Below are 26,717 nucleotides of genomic sequence, written 5' to 3' on the forward strand. Positions count from 1 at the left end.
CCTTAACCACTAAGCCATCCCTCCAGCCTTTTATTATTTTTTTATTGACAACTTTCATAATTGTAAACAATATCCCATGGTAATTTCCTCCCTCCCCCTACTTTCCCCTTTGAAACTCCACTCTATCATATCCCCTCTCTCACTCAGTCTCTCTCTTTTTTTCCTTTCTTTTCATTACTGTTATTTATTTATTTAATTTAATTATTTTTTTATTAACAACTTCCATGATTGTAAACAATATCCTATGGTAATACCATCCCTCCTCCCACTTTCCCCTTTGAAACTCCATTCTCTATCATATCTCCTCCCCCTCTCAATCAGTCTCTCTTTTATTTTGATGTCACGATCTTTTCTTTCTATTATGATGGTGTTGTGTAGGTAGTGTCAAGCACTATGAGGTCATGTCATATGGAAACCTACTTTTTTGGACAATGGAACACACAGGAACCATAGATGGTTACTAGAAAATTTTCAGTGTCAGAGATGGGATACCATCCTGTGAGTAGTTGGTAATAGAGGTCCCTGATGCCCCCAAAACATTATAGGCCATTGCCAAGGCCCTTGGTTTCCCACCAGGAATAGGTCTAAGACCCTATCGCTAAAAACTCCACATACTTGGGCTGCAAGGTCACTGAGAAACCCTGCTGGAGCTGAGCTGAAAACCTCCTCCATGTAGACCAGCTGACAGGAAGCTGGAAAAAGCCACACTGCATGCAGTTCAATGGGAGAGAGAGAAATCACCAGTGAAGATCCTCAGCAGTGGACACTATAAGCCTTATATTTGGCCAGCCAGGCCAAATGAGGCAACTGGTACAATAGTGGCACATCTGTTATGGGGGAAACCAACCACCCTCTAATTTAACTAGAGGCCTGCTCCATGGGAGGGAATACATCCCTGTTATTTAAAAACCTACAACAGGGGTAGTCATGAGCCCTAGGAGTGTAACATCTGCTGCTGTTTGACTAAAAGTATATACTATGCTCACCAAACTTCCCAGTAAGCACTTCTCTTAATGTTCATACCCATATATTAATGCTAATCTCACTTTGGTTAGAGAAGCTTCTCTTTTCAGATGGCAGTGACCTTGGGATGATACAGAAGGCACCATGGTTCTGAGAAGAAGTGACAGAGGAGCACTCAGCACTGAAATATCTCAGTCACACCTTCCAAGCCTCAGGGTCCATTGCAGAAGAGATGGTGGAAAGCATGTAAGAGCCAAAGGAAGGGACTCTACAACGTGCTTCTCCAGACAGAAAGACAGACAGACAGACAGACAGACATATATATATATATATGTCTTACTCTAGAGTAGGGTCTCACTCTAGCCCAGGTTGACCTGGAGTTCACTATATTGTCTCAGGATGGCCTTGAACTCATGGTGATCCTCCTACCTCTGCCTCCCAAGTGCTGGGATTAAAGTCATGTGCTACCATGCCTGGCCACATTCAAAATTTTAAGTGTTATAAGAGGGATTGGAGAGTTGGGGAATGCTTCAGTAGTCAAAGGCACTTGCTTACAATGCCTCCTGGCCTAGGTTAGAGTCCCTAGTGTCCATGGAAAGCCAGGTGCACAAACTGTCCCATGCATCTGGAGTTCATTTGCAGTGGCAAGAGGCCCTGATGTGCCCATACACTCACTCTCTCTTCTGCTCACAGATAAATTGAAAAAAAAAATATATATATATATATACACATACATACATATATACACACAGATATATATATATACTGGGCCAGGCATGGTGGCACACTCCTTTAATCCTAGCACTTGGGAGGCAGAGGTAGGAGGATCGCTGTGAGTTGAAGGCCACCCTGAGACGACACAGTGAACTCCAGGTCAGCCTGAGCTAGAGTGAGACCCTACCTCCAAAACAACAACAAATATCTATCTATATCTATCTACATTGTTTGCTTCTGTTTATCTGAGGTAGGGTCTTACTCTAGACCATGCGGACCTGGAATTCAGTGTGTTGTCATCTCAGGGTGGCCTCAAACTCACGGTGATCCTCCTACCCCTGCTTCCCAAGTGCTGGGGCTAAAGGCATGTGCCACCACAACTGGCAAAAAAAAAAAAAAAAAAAAAAGTTTTTTGGTATTTTTTCCATGAGAGAGAACAAATGAGAATTGGTATGCCAGGGCCTTCAGCCACTGCAGTCAAACTCTAGACAGATGGGCCATCTTGTGTGCACTTGTGACCTTGCATGCTTTTGTTATCCTGTGCATCTGCCTGGTCTATATGAGATCTGGAGAGTAGAACATGGGTCCTTAGGCTTCGCAGGCAAGCACCTTAACCACTAAGCCATCTCTGTAGCCCCAAAACCATTTTTTTTAATGACATGGGAAGGCTGGAGACATGGATTAGTGATAAGGTGCTTGCCTGCGAAGCCTAAGGACCCATGTTCGACTCCCAGGCACCATGTAAGCCAGATGCACATGGTGGCACATGTGTCTGGGGTTAGTTTGCAGTGGCTAGAGGCACTGGCACACCTATTCTCGCTCTCTTTCTTCCTCCCTTGGGAGGAGGATTGCTGGGAGTTCATGGACACCCTGAGACTGCATAGTGAATTCCAGGTCAGCCTGGACTAGAGTGAGGCCCTACCTAGAAAGAAAAAAAAATGATGTGGGAGAAATAGTTATGTTCTCAATGAGTTATGCTACCGAAACCAGTCCCTCACCACAGTTGTGAGTCTGCCCACTTCTGACTGGTAGCTACCCGAAGAATCCTTGTCTTGCCTTATTTGTACCTCATCCCCCATGTGCCTATTTTTCCATGGTTGTGAGGTAATGACATGACAATATGGAAGTCTGAAACCATAGGGTACAAGCACTAATGATGCAGATGAAAACCACATCAGAAAAAAAAAAAAAACTGACATTTTTCTTGGTGAGTTCATTGTAGTAAAAGGCAAAGCAAAATCCATATTTTTTTGTTTATTTTTATTTATTCACTTGAGAGCTACAGACAGAGAGAATAGGCGCACCAGGGCTTCCAGCCACTGCAAAGGAACTCCAGAAGCATGTGCCACCTTGTGCATCTGACTTATGTGGGTCCTGGGGAACTGAGCCTTGAACTGGGGTCCTTAGATTTCACAGGCAAGCTCTTAACCGCTAAGCCATCTCTCCAGCCCCCCAAATCCATAAATATTGTTATTGAGTGCTTGCTGTATGCCGAGCGCACAGTTTACATACAGGACTTCGTATAAATAGGTTCTTGTAGACAGGGTTTTTACACTCTTACTGGAATACAAAGACTGAGATATCATAAGCTGTGTGCAGCAGATAGCCTCCAGACCAGACAGTTTATTTCACAGGTCAAAGCAGAGGGAGGGAGAAGAGGGAGGGCGGGAAGGAGAAAGAGAGAGAGAGAGAAACAGAGAAAATTCGAGTGACACCGGCACTATAAGAAAGAAAGCACACTTGAGGAACTCCAGGCACTTTGCATATGTTTAGATTGGAATTCCATATTCACCTCTACACCTTAGGGCTGGACCCTACTATCCACAGTGACACCTACAGCCAGCCAGGTGGCTTTTACAATTTTTTTTTTTCCCCTCGAGGTAATGTCTCACGCTTGCCCAGGATGATTTTGAACTCACTTTATAGTCCTAGACTGGTCTCAAACTCAAGACGATTCTCCTATTTCTGCCTCCTGAGTGCTTGGATTAAAAGCGTGCAGCACCATGCAAGTTTCACACTTTTCTTTTTTGGCCCCCCTCAAAGTATTTGGCACACAGAAGCCATAATAAAGGTCCCTAAATCTCAAGCAGAACGTGCTCCTAAACTGGACGTGGTGACGCACGCCTTTAATCCCAGCACTCGGGAGGTAGAGGTAGGAGGATCGCCATGAGTTCGAGGCCAGCATGAGACTATATGGCGAATTCCAGGTCAGCCTTGGCTAGAAAAAAAAAAAAAAAAAAGAGTAGTGCTGCTGTTCACCCTCCCGCCGCACGGTGGCGCGCTAGGAACCACGCTGGTGGGAGGCGCGGCGGCCGTACTTCTTGGCCCGGGAACGTTCCGCTCCCACAATGCACTTTGTATCAACACGGCGGCGGCGGTGGCGGCGGCGGCTTCTTCGGGGAGGGTCCGTGCTCGTAGCTGACCGATACGCAGCCCGCGGGCCATCCAGCTGGAGTCCGGCTGTCGAAGGACGACTGTAGCCATGGCGGAGTCGTCGCCTGCACGGGTAAGACGCTTCGTGAGCACGGCCAGCAAGGGGTGTTGAGGATGGCCGAGCCTGCCCGGGGCGGGGCGGGGCTTCGGCGTCGGGACTCGGTTTTCCAGGGCTGCGGCCGGCGCCCGCGGACCCCGACCTCGTCCTCCTCCCGCTCGGCCGCGTCTGTCCTCGTCGCTTCTGCCCGCGTCGGCCGTGGAGAGCCTTGAGCTCAGCGCCTTCCCGCGGGAACGTGTGTCGGGCTGGCCGAGCGCTGTGTGATCGCGCCCACGTATTTTACCGCGGCCCGGGACCCGCGCGCGGCCCCCTCGGCCACTTTCGGTCGGACGTGGATCTGTGTGCGGAGTTAGGCGGGGCGGCCCTTCACCGGGGAATGGTGTCGTGGGGAGACTTTGTTTACCAAGCTGGGGGATGCGCGCCCTTCTGTGTCCCCCCCCCCGGTCGCGTTCTCGGGGTGCAGAGACCTGAGGACTCCAAAGACTCTGCAACCTGAGCTCACCTCTGCAGCCCTTTATCTCCTTTGGGTTCCAAAGGTTCCTTCCAGTTAATAGTACGGGAGACATGGACTAAATTGGCCTTCATTTATATTTTCTTTCACTTTTTTGTGTGTGTGTGTGAGAGAGAGATTTGGCGCGCCAGGGCCTCTCGCCACTGCGATCGAATTCCTGACTCTTGCGCCACCTTGTGCGTCTGGCTTAATTTGGGTTCTGGGGAATCGAACCTGGGTCCCGAGCCATCTGTTCCAGCCTTGGCTTTTTCTTTTTCTTGTCTTTATTTCCTCCTTTCCCCCGCCCACTCAAATGTCTCTAGCTCAGGATTAATGGCAGTCTTCCTAAGCGAGCCTCCGGAGGGCTGGGATTTCAGGTGTCAACCACGTCTTTTGTTGTTTGTAATTTTGTATGTCCTAACCTGGCCTCGAATTTGCTGTATAGCACAGAATGACCTTGAATTCCTAATTTGCCAGTTCTTACTTGCAGGCATTATAGGCATGAACCGCCATGCCCAGCGTATTTTATTTTTTATTTATTTGAAAGAAGCAGAGAGAGGGGGAGGGAGAGAATGGGCGTGCCAAAGCCTCTAGCCACAGCAAATAAACCCCAGATGCAATCGCCACCTTGTGCATCTGGCTTATGTGGGTCCTGGGGAATGTTTTGCAAGCAAGTGCCTTAAATAGTAATACTAAACCATCTCTCCTGCCCCCCCAAATTAAATTTTTGGAAAAAAAAACTAACAGATTTCAATAAGAATCAAATAAAACTTCTAAGAATGAAAAATAGAGGTAAAAGTCAGTAGAAAGTTGTTTTTTGGTGTTTTTGAGACAATCTTGCTAAGTATCCCAGCCTAGCTTTAGACTTGCTTGATTCTCATGTTTCAGCCTCTGAAGTGCTGGCTTTTTGGGCATGCACTGTCATACCTGGCTAAAAAGTAGCACTATATTTACTTAGCGCTTCAACCATGTTGAAGACAGTTAACCAGATTGTTGAAGGAAGTAAATTTCCCAGAGTAAGAAACAGAAATGGAAAGAATGAGAGTAAGAGACAGAATAAGAAAATCTAACATTTACCTAATTAGAAGTCTAGAAGAAAAAACAGTTTACTGGAGGAATTTTGAGTACGGGAGGGAAGAATTTATGTCGTTTGGAGGCATTATTTGTTATATTTAATGTTTATTTGCGAGAGAGAGAGAGAGAGAGAATGGGTGTGCCAGGGCCTCTAGCCACTGCAAACAAACTCCAGATGCATGTGCCACCATGTGCATCTGGCTTACATGGGTTCTGGGGAATTGAACCTGGGTCCTTAGGCTTCACAGGCAAGTGACATAACCTCTAAGCTACCTCTCTAGCCCCTGGAGGCAAACTCTGATGAGTAACTAGCTAATGTCTCTTGTGGCATTCATTATAGAACTGATACAGATGCATGGAAATTCAGTACATTACCAGTCAGGATAAAAGAAAAAAAATCTCTGCCTAGACACATACATAGTGGAAGTACAGAGAATTTCTTTGTTTTTCTTTTGTGTGTGTGGGGGGGGGGGGTGGAGGTCTCACTGTAGCACAGGCTGACCTGGAATTTACTATGTATTCTTAGGATGACCTCCAACTCTTGGCAATCCTCCTGCCTCTGCCTCCCCAATGCTGGGATTAAAGGAATGTGTCACCATGCCTGGCTCAAGAGCTCTTTTTTTATTTTAATAAATTTTTATTTATTTATTTGAGAGCGACAGACACAGAGAGAGACAGATAGAGGGAGAGAGAGAGAATGGGCGCACCAGGGCTTCCAGCCTCTGCAAACGAACTCCAGATGCGTGCGCCCCCTTGTGCATCTGGCTAACGTGGGACCTGGGGAACCGAGCCTCGAACCGGGGTCCTTAGGCTTCACAGGCAAGTGCTTAACTGCTAAGCCATCTCTCCAGCCCCCTCAAGAGCTCTTTTTTAAAAAAATTATTTTATTTGCAAGCAGAGAGAGGGACAGAAGAGAGACAGACAGAGAGAATGGGCACTCCAGAGCCTCTAGCCATTGCAAACGAACTCCACATGCATGTGCCCTTTGTGCATCTGGCTTACATGGGTCCTGGGGATTTGAACCTGGTCCTTAGGTTTTGCAGGTAAGTGCCTTAAGCACTGAGCCATCTCTCCAGCCCAAAAACCCCCTTTTTAAATGAATTTATTTATTTATGAGAGAGAATGGACATGCCAGGTCCTCTTTCCACTGCACACAAACTCCATACTCAAGTGTCATCTAGTGCATCTGGCTTTATGTGGTTACTAGGGAATCAGGCTTTGCAAGCAAGTGCTTTTAACCACTGGACCATGTGACCAGTCCCCGAGAATTCTCAAAAGCAGTAGTTTATTTATGTTGGTAGCAGGGTCTCTAGTCCAGGCTGGTCTGGAACTCATGGTAATCCTTCCATCTCAGTGTTGTGATTAAAGGTTTGCACCACCACCCCTGGCTCAAGATCTATTACTTTTTTTTTTCTTTGAGATTGTATTTCACTGTAGCTCAGGCCTACTTGGAACTCATGTAGTCTCAGGGTGGCCTTGATCTCCTACCTCTGCCTGCTGGGATTAAAGGCGTGCTCCACCACGCCCAGCTATCCATTACTTTTTTTTTTTTTTTTTTTTTTTTTTGGTTTTACGAGGTAGAGTTTCGCTCTAGTCCAGGCTGACCTGGAAATCACTATGTAGTCTCAGGGTGGCCTCGAACACATAGTGGTCCTCCTACCTCTGCCTCTGGAGTGCTGGGATTAAAGGCGTGCACCACCACACCCAGTTTATTCATTACTTTCAAATGAACTATGGTAAAACTTAAGGGAGCTTCCTGCTCAACAGCAACAGTGGGAGCCAGATAATAGTGAAATTATAGTCAATAGGCTGAAAGGAAAGAATTGTGATCCCTGCATTGTGTACTGAGCAAAAGTGTCTACCTTTCAAAAGCAAAGATAAAATAAGACATTTTCAGAGAAATCAGAACCATATTTGCTACCTTTCATGAAATTCATTCTTTTTTAAAAATTTATTATTTTTGTTAGCAATTTCCATGATTGTAAGCAATATCCCATAGTAATGCCCTCCCTCCCCTACTTTTCCCTTTGAAAATCCATTTTTCATCATATACCCGCCCCCTCTCAATCAGTCTCCTTTTTATTTTGATGTCATGATCTTTTCCTCCTATTATGGTGGTCTTGTGTAGGTGGTGTCAGGCACTGTGAGGTCATGGATATCCAGGCCATTTTGTGTCTGCGGGGAGCACATTGTAAGGAGTCCTGTCCTTACTTTGGCTTTTACATTCTTTTCGCTACCTTTTCTGCAATGGACCCTGAGCCTTGGAAGGTGTGATAGAGATATTGCCGTGTTGAGCACTCCTGCCACTTCTTCCCAACACCATGATGCCTTCTGAGTCGTCCCAAGGTCACTGCCATCTGAAAAGAGAAGATTCTCTAATCAAAAGTGAGAGTAGCATATAATATAAAGGGTATGAACATTAAGAGAAGTGCTTACTGGGCAGTTTGATGAACGTAGTATATACATTTAGCCAGACAGCAGCAGATGTTACACCCCTAGGGCTTATGATTATATTCCCTTCCATGGAGTCTCAGTCCAGTTAGAGGGCAGTTGGTTTCCACCATGATAGATGAGGCACTATTGCACCCGTTGGCTCATTTGGCCTGGCTGGCCAAATATAAGGCTTGCAGTGTCCACTGTTGAGTATCTTCACTGATGATTTCTCTCTCTCCCATCGAACTGCATGCAGAATGGTGTCTTCCAGCTTTCTGTCAGCTGGTCTACATGGAGGAGGTTATCAGCTCAGTTCCATCAGGATTTCTCAGTGGCCTTGCAGCCCAAGTATGTGGAGTCTTCGGCAATAGGGTCTTACCATCTATTCCTGGTAGGAAAATAAGGGCCTTAGCAATGGCATGTAATGTTTGGGAGCATCAGGGACCTCACTGGCCAGCAACTCACTGGAAGGTATCCCATCTCTGACCCTGAAATTTTTCTAGTAGCAATCTGTGGCTCCTGAGTGTTCCATTGTCCAAAAAAGTAGGTTTCCATATGATCTAATTATATCCTCTTAGATTTTGATTAGCCCTCCCTCCACCTTTCCTTCACTCAATCTCTTCCCCTGACCTCACTTAGACCCTTTTTTTTTTTTTGCTTTTTGAGGTATGGTCTTGCTCTAGCCCAGGCTGGCAAAATTCATTTTTTCTTAATTTTGGTTTTTCAAAGTAGGCCAATTTGAGATTATTACATAGTGAATTTCAGTGGACCTGGGTTAGAATGAGACCCTACCTTGAACAAAACAAACAAACAAACAAAAATGTAGTTAAGGTGTTTGTCTGTAAAGCCTAAGGACTGGAGGAGTTCAGTTCCTCCAAACCCTCATAAAGCCAGATGTGCAAAGTGGCACATGCTTCTGGAGTTCATTTGCAGTGGCAAGAGGCCTTGGTATACCCATTATCTGTCTGTCTCTGTCTCTTTGTGTATCTGTCTCTCTCTGGCAAGTGTGGATACACACCATTAATCCCAGCAAATGGGAGGCAGAGGTAGGAGGATCACTGGGTTCGAGGTAGGATCTTGCTGTAGCCCAGGCTGACCTGGAATTCACTATGGAGTCTCAGGGTGGCCTCAAACTCACAGCGATCCTCCTAAGTCTGCCTCCGGAGTGTTGGGTTTAAAGGCATGTGCCACCATGCCTGGCTTCCTGTTCACATTTTAATTAATTCAAGTTAGATTGATACAACTTATTTGGTCCTTTTTTTTTTTTTAAAGGATGCTTCTTAGCTCTGGCTAAACTGTCTAGATCAGCCTGACCTTGAACAATCAGCAGTTTTCCTTCCTCTGCCTCCCAATTACTGGGATTATTGGCATGAGTTGCCATGTCCCACTAAATTTAAATAATTTTTAAAATTGATTTTGTTGATCATACTAACTACATTTTCAAGTACTCATTGGCCCCATGGAACTCATAATACCCTTAATTATTTTCTACTAAATAAAATACTAAGGTTATAGCTGGGTGTGGTGGTGCACACCTTTAATCCCAGGGAGGCAGTGGTAGGATTGCCCTGAGTTCAAGACCACTCTGAGACTACAGAGTGAATTCCAGGTCGCCCTGAGCTAGGGTGAGACCCTACCTTGAAAAACCAAAACAAAAGAAAACTAAGGTTATGTTTGAATCTTCTATGATGATGATTTTTCCTTGTCATTTTGTCAAATTTTAAGTATATTTTGAGGCTTTGTGATTAGGTGTACACAAGTTTAGCGATATGGGTTGGGGAGATGGATCAGTGGTTATAGGTTGGGTTTGATTCCACAGTACCTACATAAAGCAAACGTCTGGAGTTTGTTTGCAGTGGTAAGAGACCCTGGTGCATCCATACTCATTTTCTCTCAATGCCTCCCCCCACCCCGCCTCTCTCTCTACCAAATAAATAAATAAATAAAAATTGATATTTTGAGGTAGGGTTTCGCTTAAGCCCAGGCTGACTCACAGCGATCCTCCTACTTCTGCCTCCTTAGCACTGGATTAAAGGCATGGGCCACCACCACCATTACTGGCTAATTTTTTTTGTTTTTTTTCGAGGTAGGGTCTTGCTCTAGCCCAGAGTGGCCTTGAATTTACAGCAGTCTTCTTTACTGTGCCTTTCAGTGCTGGGATTAAAGGCATGCGCCACCACGTTTGGTTTACATTAGGCTTTTTATCAAAAGAATTAAAGAGCCTGGGCTATAGCAAGATCCTACCACAGGGCTGGAGAGATGGCTTAGCCGTTAAACGCTTGCCTGTGAAGCCTATGGACCCTAGTTCGAGGCTCAATTCCCCAGGACCCACATCAGCCAGATGCACAAGGGGGCGCACGCATCTGGAGTTCATTAGTGGCTGGAAGCTCTGGCATGCCAATTCTCTCTCTCTCTCTCTGTCACACTCAAATAAATAAATAAAAATGAACAAAAAATTTAAAAAAATATAGATCCTACCACAGAAAACTAAAAAAAAAAAAAAAAAAACAAAAGAAACAAAGCCCTCCCAAAAGGCATCGGAGGTTATTCCATATTTTATGGTGAAATCTTGTGGAACACTAAGGAAAGGTCCGATAACCCAGAGATAAATGGGTGTTGCAAATGCCTTATTGCTGGCACAAAGCACCCAACCAAAAGCAGCTTGTGGAAGGAATTGGTTTATTAGGGTTTGTAGACCCTAGGGGAAGCTCCACGACGGCAGGTGAGAGGGTGACATGAGCAGAGGCTGGACGTCACCTCTGCCACAGCAGGTGGAACCCTGCAGCATGAGAATGAGCCAACTACACTGGCCAACTGTGAGTTAATGAACCTCAGGGTTCACGCCCAGTCATACTTCCTTCAACGAAGCTGCACTCCCAAATTGCCATCAGCTGGGAATTAAGCATTCAAAACATGAGTTTATGAGGGACGCCTAATTCAAACCACCACAGTGACTCAGAAATTCCCTTCCTGGAACTATAATCTTGCAGTTACCTTCTTGTTGGAATAAACACCCAGCCAGAAGCAGTTGATGGAAGAAAAAGGGTTTATTTTAGGCATACAGATTCCTGGGGAAGCTCCATCATGGTCTTCACTGCATCACGTATCTACAGCAGAGAGAACTGCCAGCCCCAGCAAGCATTAGCTGACCCTGCAAACACACCTCGGCTAGGGCCAGACTCAAGATCCGTCTCCAGTGACACACCTCCTCCAGCAGTGTTGAAGACTAAGTAGGAAGCTTAATCAAAGTGCCTGGGCCTTTAATACCAGCACTTGAGAGGCTGAGGAAGGAGGATTGAGGCTACCCTGCAGCCTGGGCTAGAGTAAGACACAATCTCAAAAAAAAAGGGGGGGGGGGGAGAGATGGCTTAGTGGTTAAGCACTTGCCTCTTAAGCCCAAGGACCATGGTTCAAGGCTTCATTCCCTGGGACCCACGAAAGCCCAATGCACAAGGGGGCACATGCATCTGGAGTTCGTTTGCAGTGGCTGGAGACCCTGGCATGCCCATTCTCTCCCTCTCTCTCTCTCTCTCTCTCTCTCTCTCTCTCTCTCTCTCTGACTCTCTGTCACTCTCAAATAAATAAACAAACAAACAAAAAACTTTTTTTAAGTGCCTGGGGTTGGAGAGATGGCTTAGCAGTTAAGGCCCTTTCCTACAAAGCCAAAGGATCCAGGTTCAATTCCCCAGTACCCATGTAAGCCAGATGCAAAAGGTGGCGCATGCATCTGGAGTTCGTTTGCATTGGTGCACCTATTGTCTCTCTCGCTGTCTCTTCTCTCTCTCTACCTCTTTCCCCCTCTCAAATAAATAAATAAATAAAAATTAAATATTTTTTTAAAATGCCTGAGGCGGGCTGGAGGGACTACCTCAACAGTTAAGGTGCTTGTCTGCAAGGCCTAATTCAGGTTCAATGCTCCAGTTCCCACATAAAGCCAGATGCACAATGGCACATACATCTGGAGTTTGTTTGCAGCAGCTGGAGCCCTGGTGCACTTGTTCTCTCTTTCCTCATCTCCTATCTCTGCTTTTGCAAATAAATAAAGAAAAAAAGTTAAACTGAAAAAAGTACCCGAGGCTGTGGGGCCATTACTTTCAAACCACTGCATGTAACCTAGGGGTATGTTTGTTCATGTTTCTTCTTGGAGTCATACACTGTTTCATTCACATAACATGGTTTGTAATGACCAACATGGAAGCATCAGTTATACAGTGAAAATTACACAGCAAAGCTGCATGCTACAACAGGATATTTCTAGGAGTCGTAGAAGAGTGATTCCACTTCTCTGAGGTCTGAAAACATGTAAAATTCAAAGAACATGTTGTTTTGGAAAGAAATGTCATGAAAGCATTAAAAAAGCAATTAAGGGTTGTGGTGCTTTGATTCAGGTATCCTCCATAAACTTAAGTGTTCTGACTACTAAGTTCCCAGCTGATGGAGATTTGGGAATTAACACCTCCTGGAGCCAGTGCATTGTTGGGGGTGGACTTATGGGTGTTATAGCCAGTGTCCCCTTGCCAGTGTTCTGTATACTTTCCTGTTCCTGTTGTCCACCTGATGCTGGCCAGGAGGTGATGTCCACCTTCTGTTATGCCATCATTTTCCCTGCCATCATGGAGCTTTCCCTCAAGTCTGTAAGCCTAAATAAACCTTTTTCCCCCAAAAGCTGCTCTTGGGTGATTTCTGCCAGCAATGCGAACCTGACTGCAACAAGAGTGAAAAAAGTTCATGGGAGTAGCTATTTCAGACTAACACAAAGAACCTTACAGGAGGGGTGTATGTGTGCATTTTTTTATTTTTTAAATTTTTTAATATTTATTTTGGTTTTTCTGTGTAAGTTCTCACCTACAGCATAGGCTGACCTGGAATTCAGTAAGTAGGCTCAGGCTGTCCTAGAACTCATGGCCATTCTCCTCCCTCTGCCTCCCAAGTGCCACTATGCCTAGTGCTCATTTTTTTTTTTTAAATTTTTTATATATTTATTTGAGAGTGACAGACACAGAAAAAGACAGATAGAGGGAGAGAGAGAGAATGGGTGCGCCAGGGCTTCCAGCCTCTGCAAACGAACTACAGACACATGCGCCCCCTTGTGCATCTGGCTAACATGGGACCTGGGGAACCGAGCCTCGAACCGGGGTCCTTAGGCTTCACAGGCAAGCGCTTAACTGCTAAGCCATCTCTCCAGCCCTCATTTTTTATTTACTTGCAAGAGAGAGAGACTGACGGACGATGAGAAAGCAGGTGTCTCCATACATGAGCCACTTAGTGCCACAGGCTTAAGGTGGGCACTGGGGAATTGAACCTTTGCAGGCATGGATTTATTTATTTAAGACAAGGAAAGAGAGAGAGAGAGAATGGGCACACCAGGGCCTCTAGCCATGGCAAATGAACTCCTGACACATGTACCACCTTGTGCATCTGGTGTGAGACATGGTCCTAGGTCCTTTGGCTTCACAGGCAAGTGCCTTAACTGCTAAGCCATCTCTCCATCCCCCCTTTTAAATTTTTTAAGTTATCTATGTTTTTTAGTAGAGGGAGAATATGAGCACTTTAGGGCCTCTAGCCACAGCAAATGAAATCCTGATGTATGTGCCCACTGTACATGAGTACTCAGGAATTGAACCTGGGTCTCAGGCTTTGCAGGCAAATGACTTAACTGCTAAGCCATCTCTTCAGCCCTAGGTGGGCATTTTTGAGGTAGGGTCTCATACACTCAAGGCTGATAGGCTCACTACATAACTAACATAGCCCAGGCTTGTACCTGGTTTTTAAACTCCTAATCCTTCTTCCCCTCCCAAATGCTGGGATTATGGCATGTGCTGCTACATCTGTCACTAGTTTTTTGCTTGCTTTGCATCTCATTCAAGCAGATTTATCATTTCTTGCTCTCTCTTTTCCTTTTCTTTTTGGTTTTTCCAGGTATGGACTTTCTCTAGTTTGGGCTGACCTGAAATTCATGTAGTCTCAAGGTGATCCTCCTACCTCTGTATCCCAAGTGTTAGGGTTAAAGTTGTGTGCCTCCATGCCCAGCTATTTTGCTATACTGTAGCCCAAGAGGCTGGCCTGGTACTTACTGTGTAGCCCAGTCTGGCCTCAAACTCATGGCAGTCCTCCTCCCTCAATCTCCTGAGTATTGAACCACTACAACCAGTTTTTTTCAAGGTAGAGTCTTGCTTTAGCTCAGGCTATCTTCCTACTTGCTATTCTCCTACCTCTGCCTCCCGAGTGCTGAGATTAAAGGTGTGTGCCACCACACCCGGCTCCTCAGATTATAGTTTTCTTAACAAAGAGACTGTATCTTTTACTTAATTGTGATGACACTTTTGGACATCTTTTCATTGATTCATGGTCTGACAATATGATAGTCAAAGGCAGGACTGTCTCATTTAAGTATACTTTTTTAGCCTTGATCCCAGAGCTCAGGAGACTAAGATAGATTGTTATGAGTACTAGACTTGCCTAGGCCTGAGTGAGACACCTGCCTTAAAAAAAAAAAATAGGGCTAGAGAGATGGCTTAGTGGTTAGGGTGCTTGCCTTTGAAGCCTAAGGACCCATGGTCCACTCTCCAGATCCCAAGTAAGCCAGACACACATAGGTGAGGCAAGCACAAGGTCACACATGCCCACTAGGTGGCGCAAGCATGTGGAGTTAACTGCAATGGCCGAGGCCCTAGTGTGCCAATTCTCTGTCTCTCTAAAATAAAAAAAAAAAAAATTAATAAAATTTCCCAATTAAGGCTGGAGAGATGGCTTAGTGGTTAAGCGCTTGCCTGTGAAGCCTAAGGACCCCAGTTCGAGGCTTGATTCCCCAGGACCCACATTAGCCAGATGCACAAGGGGGCACACGCGTCTGGAGTTCGTTTGTAGTGGCTGGAAGCCCTGGTGTACCCGTTCTCTCTCTCTCCCTCTTTCTCTCTCTGTCTGTCACTCTCAAATAAGAATAAACCAAAAAATTTTTTAAAATCCTAATTAGCCATATGTGTGTTATATGTATGTGTATATACATATACACTCTCTGCTTTCTGAAACTCTTATAAAAATGGTTTATTTAGTGGTGGCACACACCTTTAATCCCAGCACTCAGGAGGCAGAGGTAGGAGTATTGCCGTGAGTTCGAGGCCACCCTGAGACTACTAGTGAATTCCAGGCCAGCCTGGGCTAGAGTGAGACTCTACTTTGAAAAAAAACAACCAAAAAAAATTGTTTATATTTTTGGTAGACAGCCATTACAAGCACACTCCAGACCCATGTACCACTTTGTGCATCTGGCTTTATATGGGTACTGGGAAATTAAACCCTGGCCAGCAGGCTTTCCAAAAAAGCATCTTTAACCAAGGAGCCATTTCCCCATACCCCCCTTGGGTGGGGGGAATCTTTACCAGGGTGGCCTCCAACTCCCTGTATATCCAAAGATGACCTTGAATTCCTGATTCTCATGCTCCCACCTCCCAAGTGTTGGGGTTGGGGTGACTGGTGTATGCTATCACACCCAATTTCAGAAATAGTCTTTTTAATTATTTATTTATTAGAGGTAGAGAAAGAGGGAAGGAGGGAGAATGGGTGTGCCAGGGCCTGTAGCCACTGCAAACGAACTCCAGACACATGTGCCACCTTGTGCATCTGACTTATATGGGACCTTGGAGAATCGAACCTGGGTCCTTAGGCTTTGCAGGCAAGTGCCTTAACTGCTAAGCCATTTCCAGCCCAGAAATACTCTCAAATACTGAGTTTAAGAAAAAAACTGTTACAAAAAAGCATGTGCCATGTTGCAAATTCAACAATTTCTTATTTTTATGTATTTGGGAAGAGGCCATGCTAAAGTCTCTTGCTGCTGTAAACAAACTCCAGATGCATGCACCACTTTGCATCTGGCTTTACATGGGTGCTGGGGAATGGAACCCAGGCAGGCAGGCTTTGTAAACATGTGCCTTTAACCACTGAACTGTATCCCCACCCCATTATTTTCTCTTCTTGAGAAAAATGGGATCATAATAAATTTATTTCACTAAAAGTTAGAGATTTTTGTTGTTGTTGTTGTTCTTCTGTTCGTCTGTCTCCCTACCCCGTAGGGTCTTACTGTACCTCAGGCTGACCTGACACTCACTCTAGTCCCAGGCTGGCCTTGAACACACAGCAATCCTCCTGCCTCTGCCTCCCAAGTCCTAGCTAAAAGTTAGAGTTTTTTTTTTTAATTTTTAAATTTTTATTAACATTTTCCATGATTATAAAAAAAAAATCCCATGGTAATTCCCTCCCTCCCCCCTAAAAGTTAGTGTTTTAACCTTTGAATGTGTTATGAACACTTTTCCAAGCCATACACTTTACATACATTATGTGTGTGTGTGTGTGTGTGTGTGTGTGTGTGTGTGTGTGTGTATGTATGTATGTATAGTTTGTTTTTTGAAGTAGGGTCTTACTCTGGTCCAGGCTGACCTGGAATTAACTAAGTAGCCTCAGGGTGGCCTCGAACTCACAGCGATCCTACCTCTGCCTCCCAAGTGCTGGGATTATAGGCATGCGCCACCACACCCCGCTCACTTACTATATTTTGAAAATAGGTTTGTTTGTTTATGAGAGGGGGAGAGAATATAAATGAGTGTGCCAGGCCCTTTGTCACTACAAATGAACTCCAGGTACATGTACCACTTTGTGCATCTCACTTTACATGGGTATTTGAGAATTGAACGCAGGCTGGCAGGCTTTCCAAGCAAGCATCTTTAATTGCTGAGCCATCTCTCTAGCCCTATTTTGGCTTTTTGAGATAAGGTCTCATGAGTTTAGGCTGGCCTCAAACTCACTATGGAGTTAGTGTTTTGGTTATTATTATCATTATTATTGTTTGTTTGTTTTCATGTTGTATATGTGTGGGTGTGTGTGGAGGCCAGAGGTTGACTTTGGGAATCTTCCTCAATTGCTGCCCATTTTATTTACTGAAGCAGGGTCTCTCAGTTGAAACCAGAGCTTGCTGATTCAGTAGTTCAGCTAGCCAACTTGCCCCAGGGATTCCCTGTCTCTGCCTCCTGAATGCTTAGATTATGGGCAAGCTACCATGCCCACCCAGTATTTTCATGGGTGCTGGGGAATCAGAACTCCTGTCTTCAAGCTTACTTGCCTTCCCAGCCCCTTGAACTTACTGCGAAGTTGATTATAAACTTGAACTCCTGATCCTCTTGCCTCCACCTCCAAAGTGCTAGGATTGCAGGTGTGTGCCACCTTGCCTAGCTTCCAAACCATGCATTTAGATCCAATTCATTCATTTGAATGGTTGTATATTACTGTCTTTAGCCATGCTTTAATTTGTATACCATTCACATACTAATAGGCGGCGAATTGTGTCCAGATTTGACTGTTTCAAGGAGTGTTAAAAACAACTAATTGTCTTGGTGTATGTCATTAAATACTAGTGCCACTTGTTTTTGTAAGATATATTTCCATATATATGTGGGGGGGGGTGTATACATATATATGTATGTATGTATGTATGTATACATACACCCATACACACACATTTTTTTGAGAGACTGAAAGAGAGAATGGGTGTGCCAGGGCCTTCAACCTCTGCAGATGAATTCCAGACTTGTGCTGCCTTTTGCATCTGGCTTATATGGATCCTGGTAAATCAAATCTGGGTCCTTTGGCTTTGCAGGCAGCACCTTAATCATTAAGCCATCTCCCCAGTCCCATTTTGTAATATTTATTAGGTAAAAGGTTTTTTTTAAATTTTTATTTATTTGTGTTTTTATGAGAGTGAGAAAGAGGCAGAGGGAGAAAATGGGTGGGCCAGCGCCTCTAGTCCCTGCCAGTGAACTGCAGATGCATGCGTCGTCTTGTGCATCTGGCTTTACGTGGGTACTGGGGCACCCGGGTCCTGAGGTTTTACAATCAAGCGCCTTAACTGCTGAGCCTTTTCTTCAGCTCGGTATAAAAGTTTTAATCGACTTACGATATTTCCTGTGCTAAGGTTGTTTTTATGCTTTTATGTTTCTTCCAGGAAGCTTAGGAAAGCAATAGTTGTCCACATCATGGTCAGTTCTGAATGTTATTCCTAAAAGCCGGGCGTGGTGGCGCACGCCTTTAATCCTAGCACTTGGGAGGCAGAGGTAGGAGGATTGCTGTGAGTTCAAGGCCACCCTGAGACTACAGAGAGAATTCCAGGTCAGCCTGAGCTAGAGTGAAACCCTACCTCAAAATAAATAAATAAATAAACATGAAATCAATTTATGCAATCTAATATTGTGTTTTGTTTCATTTATATTCATCATTTATTATTTTCTTTTATAATATATTTTCAAGCAGAGAGAGACAGACATAGATAAAGGTGGGGGGAGATAGGATGGGTTCACTAGGGCCTCTAGCTACTGTAAATGAACTCCAGATGCATGTACCACTTTGTGCATCTGGCTTTATGTAGGCACTGGGGAATCAAGCTTGGCTCCTTAGACTATGCAGGCAAGCACCTTAACCTCTGAGACATCTGCCCAGCCCCATTTAAACTTTTCTTAGTCAGGTGTACACCCTTAAGCCCAGCACTTAGGAGGGTGGCTCAGGTTTTGAGGCCAGCCTGGGAAGTCTTTTAGGAAACTTTTGCCCCAGACATTTATAATGAGTATTGGAGAAGGACATGGCTAAATTTAAATATTTAGTTCTGTGCCAGTTTGATTTTGTTTTGACTTTCTCCAGACCATGACCTCTGACTCTAGCATTCTTTTAGGGTGATTTTCCCTCAGTGTTTTGTTCCCATTGTCTTCCGCTGTGTTTAGAGAAGCAGTGTGGAATAATATATGTGTCATGGAAAAGACTTGAAGGTTTGAGGCTTTGGGGCTTAAACAAGAATTCCCTGAGACAGTGGGTAAGAGGGTAGCACTCAGGAGGCAGAGGTAGGAGGGTTGCTGAGTTTGAGACCACCCTGAGACTACATAGTGAATTCCAGGTCAGTTTGAGCCAGAGCAAGACCCTACCTTGAACTGCCCCCCCCCCAAAAACAAAAAAACCCTGGAAATAATCAGTGATGCCTGTAATCTCAACCCTTGGTAGGTAGAGGCAAGAAAATCAGTTCAAGGTCATTCTTGGCTACAGAGCTGGCCTTTGCATATTGTTTTCTTTTTGGGAGAGGATGCTCTCAGTCTAACCCAGGCTGATCTAGAATTCACTATAGTCTCAGGGTGGCCTCAGACTCATGGCATTCATCCTACCTCTGCCTCTGGAGTGCTGGGATTAAAAGCGTGCGCCACCAAACCCGGCTGGATATTGCTTTCTTTATCTGATGTTTGGAAATGCATTGTCTGGCTGACTGTGTGTCTTCATTCCTATAGCACAGGAGAAAACGGCGTTCCACGCCTTTAGCTTCTTCCACACCACCTTCCCAGACAACAGAAAAAAGCCCAGAGGTCTCACTCTGGACGGTGGTGGCTGCTATTCAGGCTGTGGAGAGGAAGATGGAGTCCCAGGCTGCCCGCCTACAGAGCCTGGAGGGGCGCACAGGGACAGCTGAGAAGAAGCTGGCTGACTTTGAGAAGACAGCCGTGGAGTTCGGCAACCAGCTGGAGGGCAAGTGGGCCGTGCTGGGCACCCTGCTGCAGGAGTACGGGCTGCTGCAGCGGCGGCTCGAGAACGTGGAGAACCTGCTGCGCAACAGGAACTTCTGGGTCCTGCGGCTGCCCCCCGGCAGCAAGGGCGAGGTCCCCAAGGTATCCAGATCTGAGGATTAAGTTAGGCAAGAAGGGAGTCCCTAGCCCTTGATTAGCCAAGATTCTAAGTCCCTGGCTTGACCCTCATGGTTGTGAGTCAAGATGTTTATTATGTGTCATTTGTGGTTGCAGGTGTCCAGGTCCCTGGAGAACGATGAGGTCTGTTTCTCGGAGCAGGAGTGGGAGAACCTGGAGGACTGGCAGAAGGAGCTTTACAGAAACGTCATGCAGAGCAACTATGAGACACTAGTCTCTTTGAGTGAGTAGCAGTTTTCTTCTGTGGGACACTTTGAAGTTCTGACTAGTGCCTTCTACTACATCTGTCTGGCTCTCGTGTTGGAGGAATTGGAGTTTCCATGTCCTTCTAATGACAGACTTACAGAGGTGTCAGGAGTATGTGCTTTTTAAATTTTTCTCTGTGCTCACTCAGTTACTTCTTGAGTATATTTATAAATATGATCAAATTATTGCTGAATTGTATAGCTAGGGCACTTCATACTATTTAAGATGATTTTGTGTGGCAAAATTCTTCCACATTGAAAGGTGTAAATAACTATTCCCGGCTTTATCAAAAGCAGTTGGGTCAACTCACAAGAGAAGGTGTAGCGTCATCAGATCCCCCACCTGAGATTTAGACATTCCCTGTGTCACCTGTATACAATAATACACAAGATGCGTGTGTGTGGCATTGGGGAGGGGGGGTAGTTAGATAGAGTATATACAGAGGAAAAGATCTAGGAAAAATGAGCTCCCGTGAGCTCCATTGAGGTGGTGTCATTGGAGTCTTTATGCTCTGTAAGTAATCCCTCACCCAGAGGCTGAGGGAGGAGCATCCATGGGGTTAATCTTGGTAAAATGAGCCCCACTGTAGTGTTGCTTGGGCGGGGGTGGGGGGGTCTCATGCTCTCTAAGTCAGCCCTCATCCCCAGGCTGAGGGTGGAGCACAGTGAGTCCCAATGAAGCGCTGCTTTGTCGTCTCACACTCCTGGATAGGGACAAGGAGCTTCTAGAAGCAGTCATAGGGAAGTTGTCAGTCATGGTGGAAGGAGACTTGTCCATGGTGCGGCTGCTCTGGGTCCTGATGCTCTGTGGGTAAGCCCTCATCCTGATGCTGAGGGAGGAGCATCCAAGGAGTCATTTTGGCACAGGAATCTCCATCAAAGTGGCTGCTTTGGGGGCCCCACATTCTTATAAGTAACCCCTCTTTATGCTCTGTGACAGCCACTCATTGGTTCACCAAACTGGTATTGGTGTGATCATACTTTGTTCTGCCATCAGAGCCCTATTTGGGTTACAGACATGTATTTGTGTCTCCCCAGAGGAAATTTCCTCAACAGTAAGAAATCTTGTAATTTGGGTTGAGACAGACACATAATATAGGCTGACTGTTGCAATCAGGTTTGCGTTGCTGGCAGATAACATCCAGCCAAGAGCAGCTTGTGGGAAAAAGGGTTTATTTAGGCTTACAAACTTGAGGGGCAGCTCCATGATGGCAGGGGAAAATGATGGCATGGGTAGAGGGTGCCTGGCCAACATCAGGTGGACAACAGCAACAGGAGAGTGTGCCAAACACTGGCAAGGGGACACAGGCTATAATACCCATAAGCCTGTCCCCAACAATACACTGCCTCCAGGGGGATGTAATTCCCAAATTGCGATCTGCTGGGAACATGGCATTCAGAACACCTATGTTTGTGGGGGACACCTGAATCAAACCACCAGAATGACCAAAACCTTTTTCTTAGCATTTGGCCAGAGTCTTAGCCAGTCATTGTTTTCACCATGTTTATTTAGTGTAGTGCTACTCAGTCTGTATAAATGCTTTATGTAAAACATTACCTGTTATCTAGTAAATGAATATTTATTTATTTACATGTATATGTATATGGGTATATTGCCAACAAATGCATATTGCTTGATAAACAAAAATCTTTTGAAATGTAGGTCTTTGAAGAAATACTAAGGAGGCTAGAGTGGCTAGATTAGAGTGACTGGGAGGGAAGCAGCTCTTCTTATGGCTGTTTATCAGTGTCACAGGCCTACTTTGCCTCAGCAAGGATGGCATTGGGCACTGTAAAAAGGATCTTTGGCCAGGCTCCAGCCATGTGCGAAGCAGTGGTGGTCCTGGGAGGAATACCAAGGAACACCGGGTGTGAGTCTGGTGGCCCTAATGAAGGCGTAGTGCAGTGAAAGAGCAGCTAGCTGAAGCAGTCATTAGGATTGGCCAGAAATGTATAGGGGAAAGTGACAGTGATAGTAACCCTTGTGTCTTTGCATCTATTGAAGTTTTAGTATTGACTCCCCGGTCATTTTGCTTTTAAGCATCTTCTCAGTGTGCAGTAAGTTTTTAAAATTGCTGGGCTCACCCTGTGACATTTCCAATCCAGAGGTCCTTGGCCAACCAGAGGGAGAAGCGGAGTTGGGTGCAGAGATGCTGGGTGACTTGGAAGGAGGCCCTCATGGTGCCCACTCAGGTGAGTGGCTATACAAAATTCAGTCCTGTTCCATCACCACACTGGTCCCTAGAGCTTAGAAAGGACTTTGGAACTTCTAGTTACCAGGCAGCATCAGTAATCTCATCTGCCTAGAACTTACCTTATAGCCCTTGCTGGCCTCCAACTCCAGGTGAGCCTCCCGCCTGTGGAGTGCGAGGATTATAGGTGTGTGAGCACTTTTTGTTTGTTTTTGAAACTCTCATTCTTTAGTCCAAATTGGCCTTGAACTCCTGATCCTCTTGTTCCCAAGTGCTGGGATGATAGTCGTGAACTACCATAACCCTTATTAGATGGTTAGATGATTTTTATGACTTTCATTAGAACCGTCATCTTTCCTTCCTTCCCTCCCTCCCTCCCTCCCTCCCTCCCTCCCTCCCTCCCTCCCTCCCTCCCTTCCTTCCTTCCTTCCTTCTTTCCTTCTTTCCTTCCTTTTTTTTTCCAGGTAGGGTATTGTTCAAGCTCAGGCTGACCTGGGGTTAGTCTCAGGCTAGCCTAACAGTGATCCTCATACCTCGGCCTCCCAAGCACTGGGATTAGTTTGTGTACATCACCACGCCTGGCTCTTGAGTTTAACTCTAACCACTCAACAGATTCCTTAAACCGGTTATCTGTTACTTTCTTGTTATTATGAACAAATACCTGACCAATCCAGGCATGCTGGTATATACCTTTAGTCCCAGCACTCAGGAAGCAGAGGTAGGAGAATCACTGTGAGTTTGAGGCCAGCCTGGAGCTACCGAGTGAGTTCCAGGTCAGCCTGGACTAGAGTAAGACCCTGCCTTAAAAAAAAAAAAAACAAAAATGCAACAACCTTCACCACCAAATACCTGATAACAAGGAAAGGGTTTATTTTCAGCTTATAGTTTGGAGAGGAAGTTTCAAGGCAGAAAGACATGGCTGCAGGAGTGGATATCAGCTTGTCACCTCAGTAGGGAGTTGTTTGTTTTGAGAGGGTCTCATGTAGCCAAGAATGAGGATAACTTAATTTCTGATCCTCCTGCCTCTCCATCCTGAGTATTAAGGTTACAGAAATGTTCAACCATGCCTGCAGTGCTATGGATTAAATTCAGGGTCTTGTGCATGCTAGGGAGGCGCTCTACTAATGAGCCATATCCACATTCTTTTGCCCTTTAGTTTTTCAAGGTAGGGTTTTGCTCTAGCCTAGACTGACCTGGAATTCACTATGTAGTTTCAAGTTGGCCTCAAACTAACAGTAATCCTCCTACCTTTGCTTCCTGAGTGCTGGGATTAAAGGTGTGCACTACCACGCCTGACTCTTCTTTAGCCATTCTTGTGGAGATTAAAAATTGGTTTGAGAGCTGGAGAGATGGCTTAGCAGTTAAGGTGCTTGCCTGCAAAGCCAAAGGACCTTGGTTCGATTCTATGTAAGCAAGATGCACAAGGTGGTGCATGGGTCTGGAGTTTGTCTGCAGTGGTTGGAAGCCCTGGTGTGTCCATTCTCTCTCTCTCTTTCCCATTCTCAAATAAATAAATAAAAATAATATTAAAAAAAAGAAAAATCAGTCTGAACCTCAGATGTGGTGGCACACACCTTTAATCCCAGCACTCCAAAAACTGAGGTGGAAGGCCAGCCTGGGCTACAGTGAGACTCTGCTTTAAAAACAAACAAGCTGGGTGTGGTGGCACATGCCTTTAGTCTCAGCACTTGAGAGGCAGTGGTTCAGGAGGATCATCAAGGGTTCAAGGCCACCCTGAGTCTATGTAGTGAATTCCATGTCAGCCTGGGCTAGAGCAAGACCCTAGCTCAAAAAAATATACATACATATATGTATATAATTAGTTTGTACACAAGTTTTGGATATACCATAACATGGTATAGATTCATAAACCAATCTTGGCATACAGCTTTAATCCCAGCACTCTAGGATTGCCAGGAATTCAAAGCCAGCCTGGGCTATAGAGTGAGTTCCAGGCTAGCCTGGTCTACAGTGAGAACTTGCCTTAAAACAACAAGAGTAGTATTCATACTTCAAGTAAAATCTTGGTTCTGTTGGGTCTTTTTCATTGCAGCAGATGGGGCCGTGGTCCAACAGGAGGTGCTATACAGACAAGATGATTCTGCGGGGCTTCCTGGCATGTTTTCTGGCGCTGCTGAACAGCAAGCTTTCCTAGTCCCAGAGCAGGCTGGATTCTGGGATGGTCCAAGTGATTCTGCCTTCTTGGAATCAGGCCCTGGAGACTCGAACCTTGAGGTATTTGAGAGCAGTGGAGACTCTGCCCTTGGCAGAACTCCAGACCGCCTCCAGAAGCAAAAGTCACACAGGCAGGTACAGTTGGGCCAGGAGTGTGAGCAAGGCTTGAAGCTGAAAAGGGACACTTCCAGCCCCTATGAGTGTTCTGCATGTGATTTAAGTTTCCGCTACAAGCACCAGCTGGCCACACATCTGCAGAGCCACTCAAGTTGGGAGGCATTTCCCACCACAGAACCAGAAGAGAGCCTTAGGCCCAGGCCACGGCTGAAACCACAGGCCAGAAAGGCAAAGGTACATCAATGTGACGTGTGTCAGAGGAGCTTCAGTTGCAAGGTCAGCCTGGTAACCCACCAGCGCTGCCACCTGCAGGAGGGCCCCAGCAGTGGCCCACGCATCCAGGAGAGATTCTCACCTAACAGCCTAGTTGCCCTGCCTGGCCATATCCCTTGGAGGAAAAGCCGGAGCTCCCTCATTTGTGGGTACTGTGGCAAGAACTTCAGCCACCCGTCTGATCTCGTGAGGCACCAGCGCATCCACACGGGTGAACGGCCCTACCGCTGCCCCGAGTGTGAGAAGAGCTTTGTCCAGAAGCAGCACCTCCTCCAGCACCAGAAAATCCACCAGCGGGAGAGGGGTGGGCTGGCTCCTGAGCCCGGAAGGCCCAATGGCCTGCTTTAAGGGTGCCTCCCCTCACTGTCCGGGGGCGGAGGGGAGTGGCATTAGTCCCCCGAAAAGACAATGTGGAGTCAGGCTGGCTTTCTTCCTGAGGAGAATTGCTTTTGCTTCTTCCCTTCCCCTGGCCAAGCCCAAAGGCTGATCTGAAATGCAGGAGAAAGGCATGTAGGCCCATCCTTTCCCTGACACCTGACTCTGCCACTGGGTTTGCCATTTCCTTGGCCCCTTTGGGTCTCTGGGTGTCTTGTCTTTCCTGGTACATAGAGAATAGGGTTGGTATAGGTGACCATATCCAGGGCCCACAGTTGAATTGGGCACACAGGAGAGCAGATGCTGGCAGAGTTCTGGGAGTGTAACCTCCACTTTCCTTTCTCTTGTAGTCTCTTTCTCAATAACAAGTAGAGGAAATAATTTAAATGATCTGCTTACCCTGCTCTAAAGACCTTTTTTTTTTTAGTTATTTTCTTGTTGATTTAAAAAATATATATAGCTCAAAACTTGTTTTTTAAATTTCAAGAGTTGTAGAAATTGTTCCTAACATGGGAACTGGGCCTACCCTCTGGGAGGGAATTGTTTATGGGGCTCTTATAGCCCACCCACACTTGGGCCAGAGAGCCAGAACAATACTGGGCTCCCTTGGTGGGGGAGCTGAGGCTCTCAGATGAGGCTGATTCTCAGGAGGACCAAGAGGAAGTGAAGGAGACCCTGAAGCCCCTGCCAAGTGTAAAGACTCCTATGTTCAGTTCACTTTCACTTGAGGTTGCTCAGCGTATGCCAGCGGCTATTTGAGTTTGATCCTGTTGCACCAGTTGTCACTTGAAGTTGTTCAGATTACACTTTCCAATGTGTGTCCCAGAGGTGGTGGAGAAAAAGCACAGATGGTTGTCTCAGGACTCAGTGTTGAGTACCTGCCCCGCTGTTGTTGGGGGGAGGGGTAAGAGTGGGCTCCTGGGTCATGTGTGAATGTCCCCTTGAATGATTTGCAGTTGTCTAGAATAAAACTTGTATTATGAAAGAAGTTCATATTGGACGTTTTTCTGTTTGTCAAGAATACACCGGGTGTGTTGGTTGGTGCAGGCCTTTTAATCCCAACACTTGGGAGGCAGAGGTAGCAGGATCAGCGTGAGTTCAAGGGTGAGACCCTACCTTGTAAACAACAACGACAACGACAAAAGTAATACACTGCTGAAGCCAGAGGCAAAGAGACACCTAATGTGGAGTGATGACAGGTCTGATGGCACAGCCTGACCTGCACTTAATCAAGGACAGACAAGAATTGGGGATGGACAATGGGTGCAATATTGGCACATCTGTCATGGTGGAAACTTAACTGCCCTCTAATTGGACTGGAGGCCCGCTCCATGGGAGGGAATACATCCCTGATACTGAAAACTTAAAACGGGTAGTCATGAGCCCTAGGCATGTAACGTCTGCTGCTCTCTGGCTAAATGTATATACTAAGCTTATCAAACTGCCCAGTAA

General features: G+C 45.8%; 1 protein-coding gene across 2 annotated transcripts; it reads left to right on the plus strand.

The window, feature by feature from the left end:
• The first annotated feature begins 4,045 nt into the window (after positions 1-4,045).
• Znf212 (zinc finger protein 212) lies at positions 4,046-26,253 on the plus strand. 2 transcript variants are annotated; one of them, XM_045161050.1, is made up of 5 exons: positions 4,046-4,183; positions 19,478-19,852; positions 19,985-20,111; positions 22,240-22,326; positions 24,379-26,253. In XM_045161050.1, exons 1-5 carry the CDS (start codon positions 4,160-4,162, stop codon positions 25,236-25,238), a joined length of 1,473 nt encoding a protein of 490 aa, XP_045016985.1. In that variant the 5' UTR covers positions 4,046-4,159; the 3' UTR covers positions 25,239-26,253. The 2 variants fall into 2 exon arrangements, with proteins under 2 accessions (XP_045016985.1, XP_045016986.1); XM_045161051.1 differs by having other exon boundaries at positions 24,382-26,253.
• Positions 26,254-26,717: the final 464 nt, after the last annotated feature.

The sequence above is a fragment of the Jaculus jaculus genome, chromosome 10 (assembly GCF_020740685.1).
Source record: "Jaculus jaculus isolate mJacJac1 chromosome 10, mJacJac1.mat.Y.cur, whole genome shotgun sequence".
In the NCBI taxonomy this organism is placed as follows: domain Eukaryota; kingdom Metazoa; phylum Chordata; class Mammalia; order Rodentia; family Dipodidae; genus Jaculus; species Jaculus jaculus.